Genomic DNA, 17312 nt, shown 5'->3' with positions numbered 1-17312 from the left:
TGGCCATCACCCAAGTGTCCTTCCACAATATCAACTACGTGCTGGTATATTTTAGAGCTAAGAGTAAACCATTAACAAGTATTTGCTATTGAAAGTCTAAAAAATGTCACACTAGTCAATTAGTAAAATTATGTAAACACACATATCTGTTAAAATCCATGGTTGCAATTAACTAGTTATTCTTTTTACAGCCATCATTTCTCCAGGAATAATAAGATTGTTTTACTCACTTAATATAATTTTATCACAATTAAGATTTGAAAAGAAGCAGAAAACCAAATAGAAGAGACAAAAAATTGAATTACTTGCACAATCTATTAAATTTTACATACTTTGTAACAAGAATGTTCTTATTGTTTTAAAACTCTACATTTATAACTAAAAACACATAGTAAGTACATAAAAAACCTAATAAAATATGTTCCTTTTCATGTTAAAGTACATAACCTATTGTTTTAGTCACAAAACAGTATGTGTGTGTGTGTGTATATATATATGGTCGGTCGGCAGCCGTCCGTCTCGAGAGACGATGGTGTAGCTTCTTAAGAGTCTATCTGCACCGCCGAGAATGGCTGTGCAGTCCGACTCGGGAGTGACACGGTATCTGTCTCCTCCCGTGTTGAATCGACATCTTGCGATGACGCTGGAGTGTCCTCTCCAGTGAAGCTGAAGCTACAGAGCCTGGGCAGGGTGATATGGAGGGTCTGCTGTTGCCCATGCAGCAGACCCCCCCCTCTCTTCGCAGCTGAAGGGTCCAAGGGAAAGACGGAGTCAATACAGCTTGGCTTCAGGTGCGCCGCAGGAGTTGCCGGTATTGACTACAATGTCAAACCGCCTTAGGGACTCCGGCTCCGGATTTTCTGTCGGGGTTTACTCCCCTAGCCTTTCCCCTGAAGAGGTATGCCGAAAGGCAGCGGAGGTTTTTTGGAGTCAGAGTTTTCCTTCTCTGTATAAGTAATATATATAAAATATACACACATATATCTGCAAGGTTTTTTAAATCCTCACCCAAGGACATTTTCCAGTGGTCTTTTTATTTATTTATTTTTTTTAAGAGAGAGAGAAAGGGAGAGAATAACGGTAAGAGACAAAAACGTCAATTCAAGAAAGGAGCATTGATTGGTTGCCTCCCTCATGTGCCCGGACCGGGGATCAAACCCACAGACTTAAGATTATGGGAAGACCCTCTAACTGAGCCACATCAACCAGGGTACACATAGCTGTGTTTTGTGAGAACAGTATTGTACTATAAATTCAATGTGATAAAAATTTCTTCCAAAAATTTTGAGGATAAATTTTATTTATTTATTTAAATTTTATTTTTATTTATTTTTAGAGAGAGGGGAAGGGAGGGAGAAAGAGAGGGAAAGAAACATCAATGTGTGGTTGCCTCTCATGGGCCCCCAACTGGGGACCTGCCTGCAACCCAGGCATGTACCTTGACTGGGAATTGAACTGGCAACCTTTCAGTTCTCAGGCTGACGCTCAATCCACTGAGCCACACCAGCCAGAGCTAAGGATAAGTTTTAGAATTGCTTAAGATAAATTCATAGAATTAGGAATAATTCATCTATCAATAATTTTTAAAATACCAGCTTCGATTAGAGAAATGCACATTCATGCAAACTTCTGAGTTCTCCAGCAGATGAAATATCACATGTTGAGTTTGTGCCAACAGAAAAACTCACATCCATCTTCAAGTTTTGAACACTATGTAATGGGATCTAATTGAGCTTTGGGTAAGCAAGTGAATGATAATAAATCATATTTCCCTACCTCATAATTAAAATCATTTGAGTTCAATCAAATCCACCCAAAGAGGGTAAATCTGGTATAAGACAAAGAAACAAATTAAAAGCCCTCAGGAGCTTTTGTTGGAAAGAATTACATCAGACTAGAGCATTTCCTGATTAGATTAAGAACAGGCATCTGAAAACATTAGCAATGGATTTTCTGCCCCTCCACCCTTCCCTTATTCCCTTCAGGTTTATAATACTCACAACACCTGTGGACAGAGATAGAATCACGAGAGAATTCTTTTGGGGGCTCTTCTTTTAACTTACCTTAGACGTTGTATGTTTGAGGTGACTCCCGAAAGTCGATAAATTCCATCCACAATGCCGTGAGTCTCTATAAATTCTGCACAGCTCTTTAATACATATGGAACTATGTAAAGGCAAAGAAAAAATAATAAAGTATTAGATATAAGTCTCACTATTCTTTAAAGATATGCTTTAAAAAAAAATCCAGGTAACTTCAAAAAGAAATAGGTGTGGAACACATATGAGCTACAAGTGGAAACAATTACTTGTAAATGGTAAATAATGTTCTTTTATATTTTTAAAAAACACAGGTTATTTTTTTCTTTTAATTCAGAGAATTTGTGTATTTTAAGAGCTGGGTTTTTTGAAATTTTTAAAAAATATGCAAACACTTAAATTTTGAAATCAGCAGTGACCTTGGAAATTCCACAACTCATTCTCCTCATTTTACTGGTCCCCCAGCGTGGTTTCCTGACCAGCAGCATCAGCATCTCCTCGGAACTTGTTGGGAATGCAAATTCTCAGGACCCACTCCAGACCCACTGAATCAGAAATCCTGGAAGTGGGGCACAGCAATCTGTGTTTTAAAAAGTTTTCCATCCCTGACTGGTGTGGCTCAGTGAATTGGGCATTGTTCCACAAACTGCAAGGTCACCTGTCCCATTCTGGTCAGGGCACATGCCTGAGTTGCGGCTTTGGTCCCCAGTCAGGGTGCACATTAGAGGCAACTGGCTGATGCTTCTCTCTCACATCAATGTTTCTCTCCCTCTCTGTCTCCCTCTCCTCACCTCTCTCTAAAAATAAATAAATAAATAAATAAATAAAATCTTTAAAAAAAAAATTAAAGCCTTCCGGGTGACTGTTGTGCAATAAAATTGGAGAACCACTGATTATTCTACACATGAAGAAACCAAGGTGCAAGTAAATTTACTTACCTCACTCAAGATTACTAGTTGCTTATGAAAAGTAATTAACACATGAGAAAATGCTTATGATACATATAGGTAAAGGAAGAACAAGACACAAAATCAATTATACATTGTGAATTCAGCTATGTAAAAAATAAATTGCAAAGGAAGACTGGAAGAATATCTGAAAGAATGTTAAAGGTGATTTAAGGTTAGTGTTTTTTTTTTAAGATGAAAACCTCCCTCACACACCTCTACCACCAGATGTGATCCATTCAATCTAGTCATTTATGTGATTGAATGGATCACATAAACGGGACCAACAAGGCCTCTTGAAATCCTGCCACTCCAGACATTCAGTGCTTGTGTAGGAGAGTCTGACTATGCTGTTCTGTCCTTGGGGCTGACCCTGATCGGCCCAGCTAGCTCAGTTAGCCAGAATAGCAGCCATACACTTTCTGGATGGCATGGAGAGAATGGCAAGTCACTTGCCACTTAGGCCCTTGGACAGAGCCACCTGAGGTTCCTCCCCAAGAGTGCTGTGGGTAGTGGCCTCGTGTAGAACTACCCAAGCCTCGAGCACTCAAGTTTTCAGGCATAGAAGTGATGTGGGAACTCCATTAACTACTGTTTCAGATAGCACTGTGCTCACCCCCCAAAAACATATCCAATCCATTAATGCCTTAGATTAGACAAATACCAACCCATTAATGCTCAACACACATAATCATGCCTGTACACAGCTCCAAGCTGGACTGGACTTGTACACAAGTAGACACCAGATGTTCAGAGTCAACATTCTTCCTGGATTCACTATCACAATACTTTCTAAATAACTGTCCCGCCATTTCCTTCAACTACTAACTGTAATTTTAGGCACTTAGTAAAATTCGTAGTACTTAAAGTATTCTGCTCATTTCTCTAAGGCAGTGCATCCCCAGAATCATTCCCCTCTGGGACACACGGCATGTTTTGTCCCGTCTTTCAAGACAGGAATGGGGGCAGGGGGGGAGCTTCTTCGTTCCCCCAGGTGGGAAGAGGGCAGGGAGTGGGCTTGGGATTGGAAATACCGAGGCCAGAGACCACAGAGGTGGAACCACTCCCTGTGAGTGGTACAGGGTGGGAGCGGGGTGCGGTGGAGGCGGGGCTGTGAGAGTGGGCAGGGGTCCAGAGCCTCGATGCTTCTAAGAGTATAGAAGAGCTATACTTTGATCTGTTTTATAAAACAGGACTCCTAGTCAGATTTTTGTTTCCTACTCTTATGCCAATAAATAAGCAAGCCAGCAAGCAAATTAAGTTCCAATGCTTAAAAAGTTTTGTTTTTAAATCCCCATTGTGCACATAACGGTTGACTCTTTCCCTTCACACCAAGCTGTTGCTCTGGAACCTGTCCCGTGTGGTCTCCAGTTGAGAGCACAGGTCTGGATGCCAACTGCCTTTGCAACCTTGGACAAAATATGTAAGGATGGTGTTTCTCAGTTTCCACATCTGTAGAATGAGGATGACAGTGATACTAACTCCATAGCTAGGATTAAAGTAATACCTGTAAACATTTAGCACAGATGCTGGCATATAATAAGCATTTAAAAATGATAGCTAAATGATGTAAATTTATAATTTCTGAGATGCAACCTTGGTGAGAACAGTTTGCTTTCCCCCATCCAATGGGCCACTGGGGTAACGCTGACCAAATCCTTACCAGTTAGCACTCATCTCTACTATTCAGAATGGCTTTTGTGTCCTCTTTTGGTTAAATGTGTCTCTTTGAAGGTAATTTTGCCTGCCTGAGGTTTCCTTCCTATGCGTTGAGGTGAATCTCCCTAACACAAAGACAGCAGAATCCAACAGTGAACGGACTTTGAGTCAGCAGTGCTGGGGCTGTGCTGGGCCTTGGTGTGCTCCAGTGAGCGACTGTACCGGGCTAGACGGTGGTTGTGCTGTGCAGGCCACAAGTGGGCTCAAGGGCTCTGAGCATTCCCGAGGAGGACCTGAGGAAAACAGCCTCGGACTCGAAGGGCCTTTATAAAGAACACTCCATAAAAGGGGTGGTGCAGGGTCACCCACCTGTACCGGCCTGTTCTCAGAGAGGGACCTCCCATTCCCACAACTCTCTACTGCAGCACCTCAGCCTCTGTTTGTTTTAAAGGTGGGCAAAACACATTCCCGGTAGAGCCTGTGCTATAATTTACTCTGGCTTTAGTACAGAGGCCCTAGAACCTCTCATCCAGGGCACTGTTTAAACAGGGGACAGTAATAAAACAGCCCAAGGGGAGAGGCCCTGGTCACGGTCCCTGAGGAATGTTAGCTTTCCTGGATTCTCGCCTCAGGCAGAGTTGGAAGGTGTAGTGATTCGCCATCAAACTCAGTACATGGGAAAAGATGCCCTTAATCTCTGTTAATTAATCATGTAGCTGTAGAGCCCAGAGCAGTGGTTCTCCGACTGTGGTCCCCAGATCAGGTCCAGCAGCAGCCTCTGCCTCCAGCAACCACAGCTTCTCGTTCTTCAATGAGCATACAAATTACCAGGATTTTGTTAACAGGCAAATTCCAGTGAGGGGTGGCGGGTGTCAAAAATCTGCATCTTTAACCAATGCCCAGGTGATTAGGCATACTGCCAATCTGCAACTCACACTTAGGGTAGCCAGGGTCTAAAGGTAATACTGGTGGGAGGTTGTTGCAGGAGCTACTAAGTTTTAGTAAAATCTCAGAATTCTTTTGTCTATTGTTCCTGGGGTCCAATCAAATTGGAGACACCCATGATTTCGGACAGGGTAGGACCCTGATACAAAATAGCTGAGTAGTTATAGCTGGAAAGAAAGCTTCCATTGTCAATTAGGCATAAGGGTGATGCTGGGGTTGGAGTCACAGAGCTAGCTCTGTGGGATTTATCATGGACCCAGTGACTTTGTCACCTCCTACAGAGGTACACACAGTTGCTTATTATGATATAATATTATAACTTCTTTGAATTGTTTCACTGATGGTTCTCTAAGTTCTTTTTTGTTTTCTTCTGTTTTTCCTGGATCAGGAATGTTACATTTAACGTTACATTTTCATCTGAGCACAACATAAATGTTGAGGTGGTTTCTGATGGAGAAAAAGACAACCTTGCCTTTGATTTATGGTTTACCATTTATAAACATTTTAAAGTCCTTTGTCTCATTTAATCCAGCCTGGTACAACTAAAAGACATTTTATACTTCTTTCCTCAATTCTCAATCTCTTCAAGGATTTAGTGCAGAAAAGGCCAGCAATCAAATAATTTCTCTGAGTCACCCCAGCAGTAACGTCTGCCAATCTACTCCAGTTCCCCGTGTGGCGAGGACCTGGTCAGACCTGGAGACAGACTGGAACAAGCACCATTTTATTTGGTCAGTTTTGAGGTCACGGCAGTCGAATTCTTTCTTAGTGCAAATTATGTTTGTGTTGTAGGGAAATATGGCACTCCTCCCTCCCCATTCTGGATTTTTGTGAAGGTCTCGTACTGGTTAGATTTCATTGCCTCCCTGGGTCCTGCATTCCTGTCCTTCAAAGTAATGTCTAGTGGTGTCCACATGCAATGGAATACAACTTGAAATAAAAAGGCATGATATAACTTATGGGTGATGTAAGCCACAGTATAAAAGAGGACATAGAATATGATTCCATTTAGATAAAACTCTAGAAAATACAAACTAATTTATAGTGGGAGAAAGCAGGGGACAGGCAGGAGGCAGGAATTGCAAAGGGGCCGGGGACACCTTTGAGCGTGATGGGTACATTCATCATCTTGCTGCGGTGACAGAAAGGATTGAGAGCCACTGGTGGGTGAAAAAGAATTGATACTTGCGGGGAGATGAGCCACTGCACAGAAATCTTTGAAGAATCGGGTGCTGTGCCCTGGGGAGAGATGAGTTAAGAAGCTTTGCTGTGCTGTGAATATGCTGCTCTATGGCATTTTTTCAAGAGATGGGAGAAAGATTTCGATTACTTTTCCATTATTCTTTTTTTTTTAAAGGTTTTACTTATTTATTTTGAGAGAGAGGAGGAAGGGAGAGAGAAAGAAAGGGAGAGAAACATTGATGTGTGAAGCATCAATAGGTTGCCTCTCACATGCCCCCGACTGGGGACCTGGCCCACAACCCAGGCATGGGCCCTGACCAGATCGAACCAGCCACTTTTCTGTTTGCAGGCCGGTGCTCAATTCACTGAGCCACATCAGCCAGGGAACTTTTCCATTATTATTGGTTGTCAGCAGAGAACTTCCTGGCTCCCCCGCCTGGGGAATCTAAGCGATAGTACAGTGGCTCCCATAATTTCTCTCCCCCTGTTAGTGCCTGCTCTTTATTTCTGTCCCATCCTTTCTCTGTCCTGCAACCCCAGCTCTTTTGTTGCCTGCTCCTCCCTGGCCTCAGTGAGTCTCGGCTTGCCTAGAGGTCGCTGTGCCCCAAATTTTTCCTCTGCTCTCTATTTTAACTTCCTTCTATTTTCTTCCTCTTGGCCTAACGCATAATTTTTAAAAAGTTTGGAAGTTGGTGGTATTTATTTGAAAAGTGTAAGGTTCTCTGCTTTGTTAAAAAAGCTAACTAACTGCTTTTCAATTTTCTAAGGAAAGAATTTTAAAATATGTTCAAGCCTTGGCTGTCTTTCATGCAGAAAAGTTTCTTTTTTAAAAATCTTTAACTTAAAAAAATATTTAGATATAATTCAAACGCTATAAATTTCAGCCTTTTAAAGATATAATTAGGGAACTAAAGTAAATGACCCATGGACAGGGACAACAGGGTGGCGATTGACTGTGGGAAAGGGGGGAGGTAGGTGGGGCAGGGGAGAGCAGTGGGGGTGAAGGGGGGGAAGATGGGAAAATTGCAATAGAACAATTTTAAAAATGGAAATAAACTCTGGTAAAATACAAAAAAAAAGATACAATTAAGTAGTTTTTAGTATACATATTTACAGAGTTAAGGAACCATCCCATTTCAGAACATTTTCATTACCCTAATTCAGAACATTTTTATATGAACAAGAGTATTCATTGTAGCAATTTTTTAACAGCACAAGATTGTCCACCAATCCACCAATAAGAAGCTTCTTATATAAATAACACAACATCCATATAGGGAACACTATATGATCATTAAAAAGAATGAGGAAACTTTTCTGAACTGATAAAGGATGGTCTCCAAGATATTTTATTAAGCAAAAGAACAAGGTGAAGACCAGCATAATGTTATGCTACCATCTTTTTTTGTTTGTTTAAAGAGAGAATAAAAGATTAGATGAACAATTCACTTGTATATGTGTTAAATATCTGTGGAAGGATATAACTTTAGTTATATCCCTACAGGAAGGGATAACTTTGGTTGCCTACAGGAAAAAGAACTAGGAGGTTGGGGCTAGGTCTATGAGTAAGAAGGAGATTGTATAATCTTTTTACTTTTGAACTTTGAACACTGAGAATATATTAGTTTTGAATTTTTAACAATAAGAATATATTATATTTTCTAAAATTTTTTCATAAAAACACCAACAAATATTTATTGCAAGGCTCCTCTTATCCAGCACTAGGTGCTAGGTGTCGCCTGAACCTATGTTGCCTCCATTGCTAATTTGTGAGCTCCTTGGGGACACTGAGGACAATTCTGTTACCTCATTTATCTAGAGCAGCCTTCAAAACACAAGCACTTGACGTGTGTTGCTGAACAGGAGATTGTTCATTTTTTTTCAGATGGGGTTTCATTGTTATCTGGATCCCTCCAAGAAGAAAACACGTATCAGGCACTGCATTAGGTCCTTTGTTTTCTTTCTTTCTTTTAACAGTATTCTCCATTCCATAATCATGGCAAATTTATGAAACAAGTAAAATTCTCCATTTTGAAAATGTGGAAGCTGATTCTCTGAGATGTTAAGTAAGTAGCCCAACATCACACAGTAAGTGCCAGAGATGGGATCCAAACCCAGGTTTGTCTGACTCCAAAGCCCATATTCCCCACCCCCCACGGTACCACAATTGAGGAGGATCAGAAAAAGTGCCAAGCTACACCTATCTGACTCAAACCCTCTCCCATCAGGGGGGCAGGTCCCATGAATTGGTGGCCAATTATGGAGACTCCATTTGAGGAGAACTAATTGGTGCTTTGCCCTTGACTACTCAAATGCCAGTAGTTCCACCACTGCATGCCCTACCTTACAGTGGTGATGGCTTTTAGGTATTCAACACCTAGTGGTTAATACCTATTTTTAAATTCCTTTTTAAAAAGTTACAAAATCAATAAATGCTAATTAAACAATAAAAAATACTTCCTATTTTCAAAGTATGCTATGCTAGAAAGCTATCGTCATGAAAACAGTACGGTACTGGTATAAAAATAGACAAATAGATCAATGGAACAGAATTGAGCCTAGAAATAACCCCATACATATAAAATCAACTAATATTTGACAAGGGAGTCAAGAAAACTCAATGGAGAAAAGGGAGTCTCTTCAATAAAGAGTGCTTTATTGGATATTAATAGGTAAAAGAATGAAACTAGACCCCTGTCTTACACCACTTATAAAAATTAATTCAAAATGAACTAAAGGCTTAAACATAACACCTGATACCATAAAACTCCTAGAAGGAAACCTGGGGGAAAGCTCTTTGACATGGGCCTTGGTAACGATATTTTGGATATGACACCTAAAGCACAAGCAGCAAAATAAAAAATAAACAAGTGGGACTATATGAAAATTAAAAAGCTTCTGCATAGCAAAAGAAACAATCAACAAAGTGGAAAGACTACCTATAGAATGGGAAAAATTATATGCAAATCACATATCTGATAAGGGGTTGATATTCAAAATATATAAAGAATGCATACAACTAAATAGCAGAAAAACAAATAATCCAACCTAAAAATAGGCAGTAAAGAAATAGGAAAGGTCAACAGATACATTAAAAGCTGCTCACATCATAGTCATTAGGGAGATCAAAACCATATCACTTCAGGCCTGTTAGAATGGCCATGATCAAAAAGACAAGAGACAACTGCTGAAGAGGATGTGGAGAAAAGGAAATTCTCATGTACTGTTGGTGGGATTGTAAACTGGTGCAGCCTCTATGGAAAATGGTATGGCGGATCCTCAAAAATTAAAAATAGAATTGCCATATGATCCAGCAATTCCACTTCTGGGAATATATCCAAAGGAAATAAAAACACTAACTCGAAAAGATATCTGCATGGATTCCCTCCACTGCACCCCCTGCCTTGTTTATAGCAGCATTATTTACAACAGCCAAACCTGGAAACAACCTAAATGTCCATCAGCAGATGGATAAAGAAGTTGTGGTACATACACACACCACTAAAAAATAAGAAGACTCTGCCATTTGGGACAACATGGATGGACCTCGACAGCATTGTGCTAAGTGTCATGAGTCAGAGAAAGACAAATACCATATGATCTCACATATATGTGGAATCTACAAAAGACAAACAAACAAACACACAAACAAACAAAACAAAGCAAAAAACCCAAACTCATAAGAAAAGGGATTAGACTTGTGGTTTTGTGGTAACCAGAGGAAGGGGAAAGAGGAGGGGGAAGTGGAGAAAGGTGAGCAAAAGGAACAACTTCCAGTTACAAAGTAAATAATATATTGCATGATAACTATAGTGCTAACCACTGTATGATATATATGAAAGCTATTAATTCTAAGAGTTCTTATCACAAGGAAAAAGAGATTTTTAAATTTTTCTTTCTTTTGTATTGTATCTATGAGATGATGGATGCTAACTAAAATTACTGTAATAATCATTTCAAAACATGCATAAGTCAAACCATTATTCCGTATACCTTAAACTTACAGTGATGTATGTCAATTATATCTCAATAAAACTAGAAAAAAAATTAAGATTAAAAAAATTAAAAAGATACACAAATATAAAGAGCACAGGATGACTGTCTCTGTTTTATTCCACCCTTTCTAATATCTTAAGTGATAAAAAAATGACACCCAGTGAAATGTTAATAGTAGTTACCTTTAGGTGGCAGAAAATAAATGATTTTCACTTTTCTAATATTTTTGTAATGAGAATGTGGTACAAATACTTTTTTAAAGAAAGAAATAGGTTTTTAAAAAACAAGTTTCATTAAAGAAGCTGGAGGGCTTTCTGAAAGTCAGTGAGGCAATTTCTAAATGTTGAGGTCCTTCCCTATGACCCCATTGAGGTAATTAATTCCTTGTTAAATACAAGTAGTTGCATCACCTGCTGGCCTGGTGTGGACAAGGCCTAGCTCTGCTCTGCGGCTGGGCAAGGCTCCTGATGGCAGATTGCATCCTGGCGTCCCCTCCCCACCTCACTTTCAGGGTCTCAGATGCCAAGTCCATCAGCTGTTTCCTGTAGAAGTGGCCAGGTCCCCGCTCTTGTGCATACCCTGACTCATATCAGATGGGACCCTGGGTCTCTGCTATCAATACCCGCACTTCTTCCCAAAGACAAAGATTCTTCTTATACCAAAGCAGATGTATTGGGGGCCTATCTAGCCCAAGGAACAAAAAGGGGAATAAGATCTTTGTCCTCAAAAAGCCAAGATGAGAATGTACAACTGTGCACCTGCTATGTGCTGATCCCTGAGTGCTAAACTGTCATCCATGATTTGTACCTAATGCGATGCTCACAACCACCTTATGGGAGAAGTATTATCCCTTCTTTATAAAGGAGGAAACTGAAGCTCAGTGGTTTTAAGTAACTTGACCAGTATGAAAATATCAAGCAAAATATGTAAAGGGCCCTAGAGAGGCACTAAAAATGCGATAGAAGTACTTCTAGAAAGATTACACATGGTGGGGAAAGTCGGGCAAGGCTTTCATATGTTGAACAAGAACAACAAATTGTGTGCATTTATAGAGAACCAACTGTACAAGGGGACTGTGGTAGAAAGTGCTGAGACAGGACCCTCACACCGAGGGGCTCACAACATTGTGAGATAAGGGGAGGGGACACAAATCGAAGCGATGCAGTAAGAACTCTGACAAGGGTTCACAGGGTGATTTGAAATGCTATGATGTGATATGATATGATCCAGTGAAATGCAATACATACTACAATACATGCAGAACTCTTGGTTAAGTACCTGGTATATAATAAGAGCACTTTGTAAACATCACCCAGTTGCTGGTGGGGACGAAGCAGGGTAAACAAGAGAGATAGCAAGAAATAATGTGGTAAATTCTAGGAGTGCTGACTAGACCAGTCTGGGGGAAGAGAAGCATTTGTTCAGATACATTGGGGGTGTTTAATGATGGCCTAAGAAGATTTTGTTTTAACTTGATCCCTACTGCCAGATAAAGCTTTCCAAAACACTGCCTTGATGATAAAGCTCTCCTACTCCAAAACATTCAGTGGCTCCCCATTGCCTGTAGAATAATGTCCAATCCAGGCAGCTCTACGACTAGGCCTTCAGCTGCCTCATGAGGGCTAACCCTGGAGTTCTTCTCTTTAATGAAATAGTCCTTTGAGAAGGGTGGGAGAGGGGGAATAATCTGGGGAAAAAGATTTACCATAACATATTACTCCATAAAAGAAAAAATAAGGTACCCTTCTAGGGTCAGTGGAGAAGACCGCTTATGCTCTGTTGAGGCTGAAAGGGAGGTGAGAAGCCTCACTCTTTTCTGGCTGTTGTCTGAAATTTCTTTAAGAAAGGAAGTGCCTTTCTGACTACAAAATAAGAGGCTTGTTGGGGGGTGGTAAAATATGTGGAACCATACATCACCAGCAGCGAGTTAACCGGGAAGTGGGAACAGCCTGTGGGGACTGTCACAGGCCTTCTGGGTGGGAGGTGATCGTGGCCTCGAGGATGGGTGGTGCCAAGTAGAGAAAGAGGTGTGATAAAACCTCAAACTTAGAGAACAAACCTCCCAGGGCCCTTCCATGACCTTGGGCTTGGAGCTGGCCCTGTTCACCTTGTACACGTGAACTACGCAGAAGGATTTTGTCCTGCTGCTGGAAACACAGGCTGCTAGGCTTTGCATCATGTGTAAAGACTTTTTTGTCCTCATCCTTTCTACTGCCTGACTGTTCCTCCAGGGATATGCGGGGCAGACATCACTCACCCCACCAGGCTGCTCAAGATGATGGAAAGATCTTTCAGTCATCCCAGCATACTCCCAGGCCCAGTTGGTGAGCAGCAATACCCTTTTCATTGCCAACAAATCATTTAAATCCTTGATTTAACTGTATAAAGACCATAGTCAGCTTGAACTACTGTATCAAGACTATTTCCTGGACTAGCAGCCCCCCTCCTTCTCACCACCTGCTCCTTGAGATGGCATGGATGGTCCCTTCCTTGGTGATGGATAGAGGACGGCCACATATGCCTCCAGAGAGAGTGCCGTGGGGGAAGGCACAGGAGCTGAGTGGGTTAATGGAGTCCCATACAGAAAATAAACCTGCTTCTTGCATTATATGCTTCATGAACATCAATCATCTTAAGAATGAGGACAACGTAAGTTTTTTCCTTGTCTGAGGTATCCAGGTCACCTACTTTTTTTTTTTGCATGCCTAGTGGGTTATCATGGGATGCACTAACCAAACGCTATGTGATGTTCCATACTGAACAATAATTACTTCATTTAATTCTCACAATTATGATATGTAGGAATTACTATTCCTATTTTGTCAATGGAAAACTAAGAGTTGCTGTGGTTGGATGGCTTGTTCATGACCAAAGAGCTAATGGCAAAGCTTGGGTGCAATTACAAGTCTGTCTGAATCCTAAGTTCATGCACTTCCCCATACATTTCATCAGCAAAACCTCCACACTAGGGAAACAGGCACACACCAGGCCTGGGGAAGACCAGAAAGCAGAAGAAAGCACAGGTGATTTCATGTCTGAGAGCAACCTGATGAGGGAGAAGGACTTAAGACAGAAAATTAAGAAATCTGGCTTCTAGTCCTGACCTCCAACATACTACATTTCGGACCTCTGAGGAGAGTAACTCTTCTCTTCATACTGCTCCAGACATCTCACAGGGAGAGGTGCGCCCTACATATTAGTTAAAGCAACATGAACCAGGAAAAATTAGCCCACTCCCAGCCTCGGAGTTCTCTCTGTTCTGGGGCTAGATGACGGCTATGTTTCTTTGGATCTAACATCTGATGACCTGTGGACCTCCTGGGTGAAGCTGGGGAAGAGAAGCTGGGCTAGACATTCGTAGAGCAGACCTGACTTCTTCCTGCAATGGTCAGGTCCTCACTCCTATGGGTTCTGCTTTATGTCTAGGTTTTCTAGAGCAAAACATTAGCATTACTTTTTGTTTGTTAGTTTTATATTTCTGACTTGGACTGTTAATGACTCCCCAACTCACCCCACCCATTGGAATGGAAATTCGTGTTAAATAAATACAAACTTCAATCAAAGAACGTTTATACGTATCCTTTGGCATGGCTGGACTCCTGTTAACCCCAATGCTATTTTTATTATTATGGAGGCTGGAGTCCTCTGGGGACTTAGCTTTAAATGGCGCTGAGTTCATCTGAAGGTCCCCGACTGACGTGACTATGCCCTGAGAGTGAGAACTACCTTCTCTTGCTATTGTACCTTCGGTTTCCCAGGAGGGTCAGCTTTCCAATGGTTTCTAGACCTATGGCACCATGGGCTCTTTTTCATTTCTGTGTTGTTGTTTTTTTTTAATCAGTTTTGCTGGCGAAAGATGAGCATTTAGAAAAAACAACCATTGGCGGCCCACTCGATCCATGTGAAGAAGGGCCAGGTAGTGCTTATCAGCTCCTCCCGGCACTCTCCCCCCTCAGCATCCTTTCATTTCCTGCCCAATATTCCCGAGCCACAGGCAGCCATTGTTTCCAGGCCGCTTTGCTTGGAAGCCTGGGTACCTTGGCCTCCCAGTGCTTCCTGTTGTTACAAGGCCTCTCTTTCCTGCTGAAAACAACGGCACTTCCCTGCTGTATGTAACCCTTTTGGGACAATTCATTTCTTCCATGAGTATGTTCAGTGCTTGCAAATACTGGGTGCTCACTAACTTGATTTTATTTAACTTTGTTTCTTATTACATAAGTACTATAAGTAGAAATATTTTAAAATACAAACGAACAAAAGAAAAAAAAAATCAAATCTCATCCCACTTGTTAGCACTTGAGACATCTCTGGTGTTCATGCATCACGACTAGGCATCTACATGCACAGAATTTAGCTTCATGGCTGGGATGCAGGCAGGGAGGCCTGTCTGGAGGCCTTCTGCAGGTCCTCATACATTGGAGGGCAACAAAGGCTCTCAACAGCTTAAGTGCAGACTCCAGGAGATCTCCTTGTAAATTCTGGGGCTACGCCTGGAGAAACTCTGGAAGCGACCCTCTTTAAAAAGTTTGTTGAAAGAATTTGGGAGGAGCCCATGGAGGAATCAAACAGGAAGGAGTTGGGAAGGTGGGTCTCCCTGATGGCTGCCAAACGAGCTTTCAAAAACCACAGATGCAATTGTGTTTGTCACTGAAGGGCAGGCTGGGTTCCTTGTGACCCTCCCCCAGCACTAGGTCTGTAGTCCCATCAAACTCCCCACAGTCCCCTGAAGACCACCCCGCTGGCCTTTTCACTCTCCTTCTTCTGAGTGAAATGTAACCCCACCCCCACCCCCCTCCTCCGCCCCAATGCTCCTTCGTCCTTTAGAACCCAGCTGAGAGAAGTCCTTTCTGCAGCCTTTCCTGTAACCTCAAACAGGATAAATCGCCAAAAAAACAGGACACAAAGCTCTGCTGTGTTGTTGAGAATTCCAGACACTATTTTATGATGCAAATTATTAATAAGATATCATAATTTTTATGAGTTTCTGTTTTGTGGCCCCAGGGAATATAGTCGTGGGATATGATGTAGTGTATTTTGGAGACTAACACTCCCCCCCCCCCCCCCCCCCACAGGCAAGGCATGATAATATTCAAGCTCTTATCCTGAGGTTGCAGCTCAAAAATTACTTAGTATTCACTGAAATGTCTCTACAGAGGACCAGCATTCCCTCACAGGCGGCTATTGCAATTGCTGGAACCTGCTCGCTCCTCATCTCACACACAGTGTGGTCTTTAGAAGTACTTTTCGACAGACACAGGATTAAGGCTCACTGATGGAGATGGCACAAAGGGTTATGGTCAAATTCCCGAGCACCTCCTTTGAGGAGGAGGAAGTCATAAATCCTCTGTAAAGGATGTAGACAACTAGTAAAGAACATGCTTGTTTACCACTCAGACACATTTAGTTCTAGAGTTAGAAGATCTAGTATCAAACACATCTCTTAAATTTCTAACTTTTATTCCCCTCACTGTTTCTTAAACAGCTTCAGAATTGGAATTTTCTGCTGCTTGGGTGTTAGAAATATCAGGGGGAACACTCTATAAAGTATGTGATTGTCTAACCACTATGCTATACACCTGGGACCAATACAAAATAATACTGAATGTAAAGTGTAATTGAAAAAGAAAAGAAAAGAAAATGTCAGCAGTCAGATCTGATCCAATGGTAGGGCAGGAATGGGAGGCTGTATTTTTAAAATCCTCACCCGAGGAGATGTTTTTATTGATTTTAGAGTGGGGGGCGGGAGAGATATGAGAGATCAATGTGAGACAGAAACTTCAACTGGTTTCCTCCAGTATGCGCCTTGACTGGGGATCAAACTCGCAACCTAGGCATGTGCCCTGACCGGGAATCATACTCACAACCTTCTGGTGCACAGGACAGTGCTCCAACTAACCAAGCCACCCAGCCAGAGCAGGAATGGGCAGTTTTTAAATGGTAAGGCTCAGGTTCTGATCTCTTTTTCTGGGTGCGTGGAAAGGGATCAGGGATGCCTCTGGGGATCTCTGGACACCAGAGGCCAGCAGTCTATCCTGTGAGCAACAGTCTAGATGAGGCTCCAAATGAAGATTGAGTCTCTACTTGAGCTTACACACAAGGAGTTCACTGCAGTTTCCATGAAGGAACTGATGGCAAGAAATCAGTATTTTCAAAAGTCTGCCAAGATCAATTATAATTAGGAGAAATCAGGAGCAGAGAAACCTTCTGGGAAAACTCCAGACACTGTGTGACTCACCTCTAGTCACTTCCTCTGGGAAACCATCCCTCACCCCCAAAAGAAGGGAGTACTTGTTATTCAGTCTTAGAGCAACCGGTACATAATTCATACTTAATTTGAGTGGTCTTTGTTTTTGTGTTTTTAAACATCTGCTTTTTTTCTATTCTGTAAACTCCATGTAGAGCCACGTTTGTCTTACTAAACGTATGAAACACTGCCCATGACCTTAGCTTGTAATCTCTTAACTGTCCCGTGTGTCCAACAGCACCTGGAACAAGGCAGAGAGCCCACATGGACAAATGTGTGAAAGGAAAGGCTGGGCCAGAT

At 41.7% G+C, this 17312-nt stretch overlaps 1 protein-coding gene across 1 annotated transcript in view; it reads right to left on the bottom strand.

The window, feature by feature from the left end:
* Positions 1 to 17312, bottom strand: part of ARHGAP31 (Rho GTPase activating protein 31) — a 100530-nt gene that overhangs the window by 41385 nt on the left and 41833 nt on the right. The window contains exon 2 of the mRNA XM_090276878.1: positions 2064 to 2166. Within this exon, the coding sequence (XP_090133004.1) occupies positions 2064 to 2166 (103 nt within the window). The remainder of the gene's footprint in view (positions 1 to 2063; positions 2167 to 17312) is intronic.

This window comes from Furipterus horrens, unplaced genomic scaffold (genome assembly GCF_987537825.1).
Source record: "Furipterus horrens unplaced genomic scaffold, mFurHor1.1.pri manual_scaffold_1, whole genome shotgun sequence".
NCBI classification, from domain to species: domain Eukaryota; kingdom Metazoa; phylum Chordata; class Mammalia; order Chiroptera; family Furipteridae; genus Furipterus; species Furipterus horrens.
The sequence above is the reverse complement of the archived record's forward strand: the minus strand, read 5'-3'. Positions and strand labels throughout refer to the sequence as shown.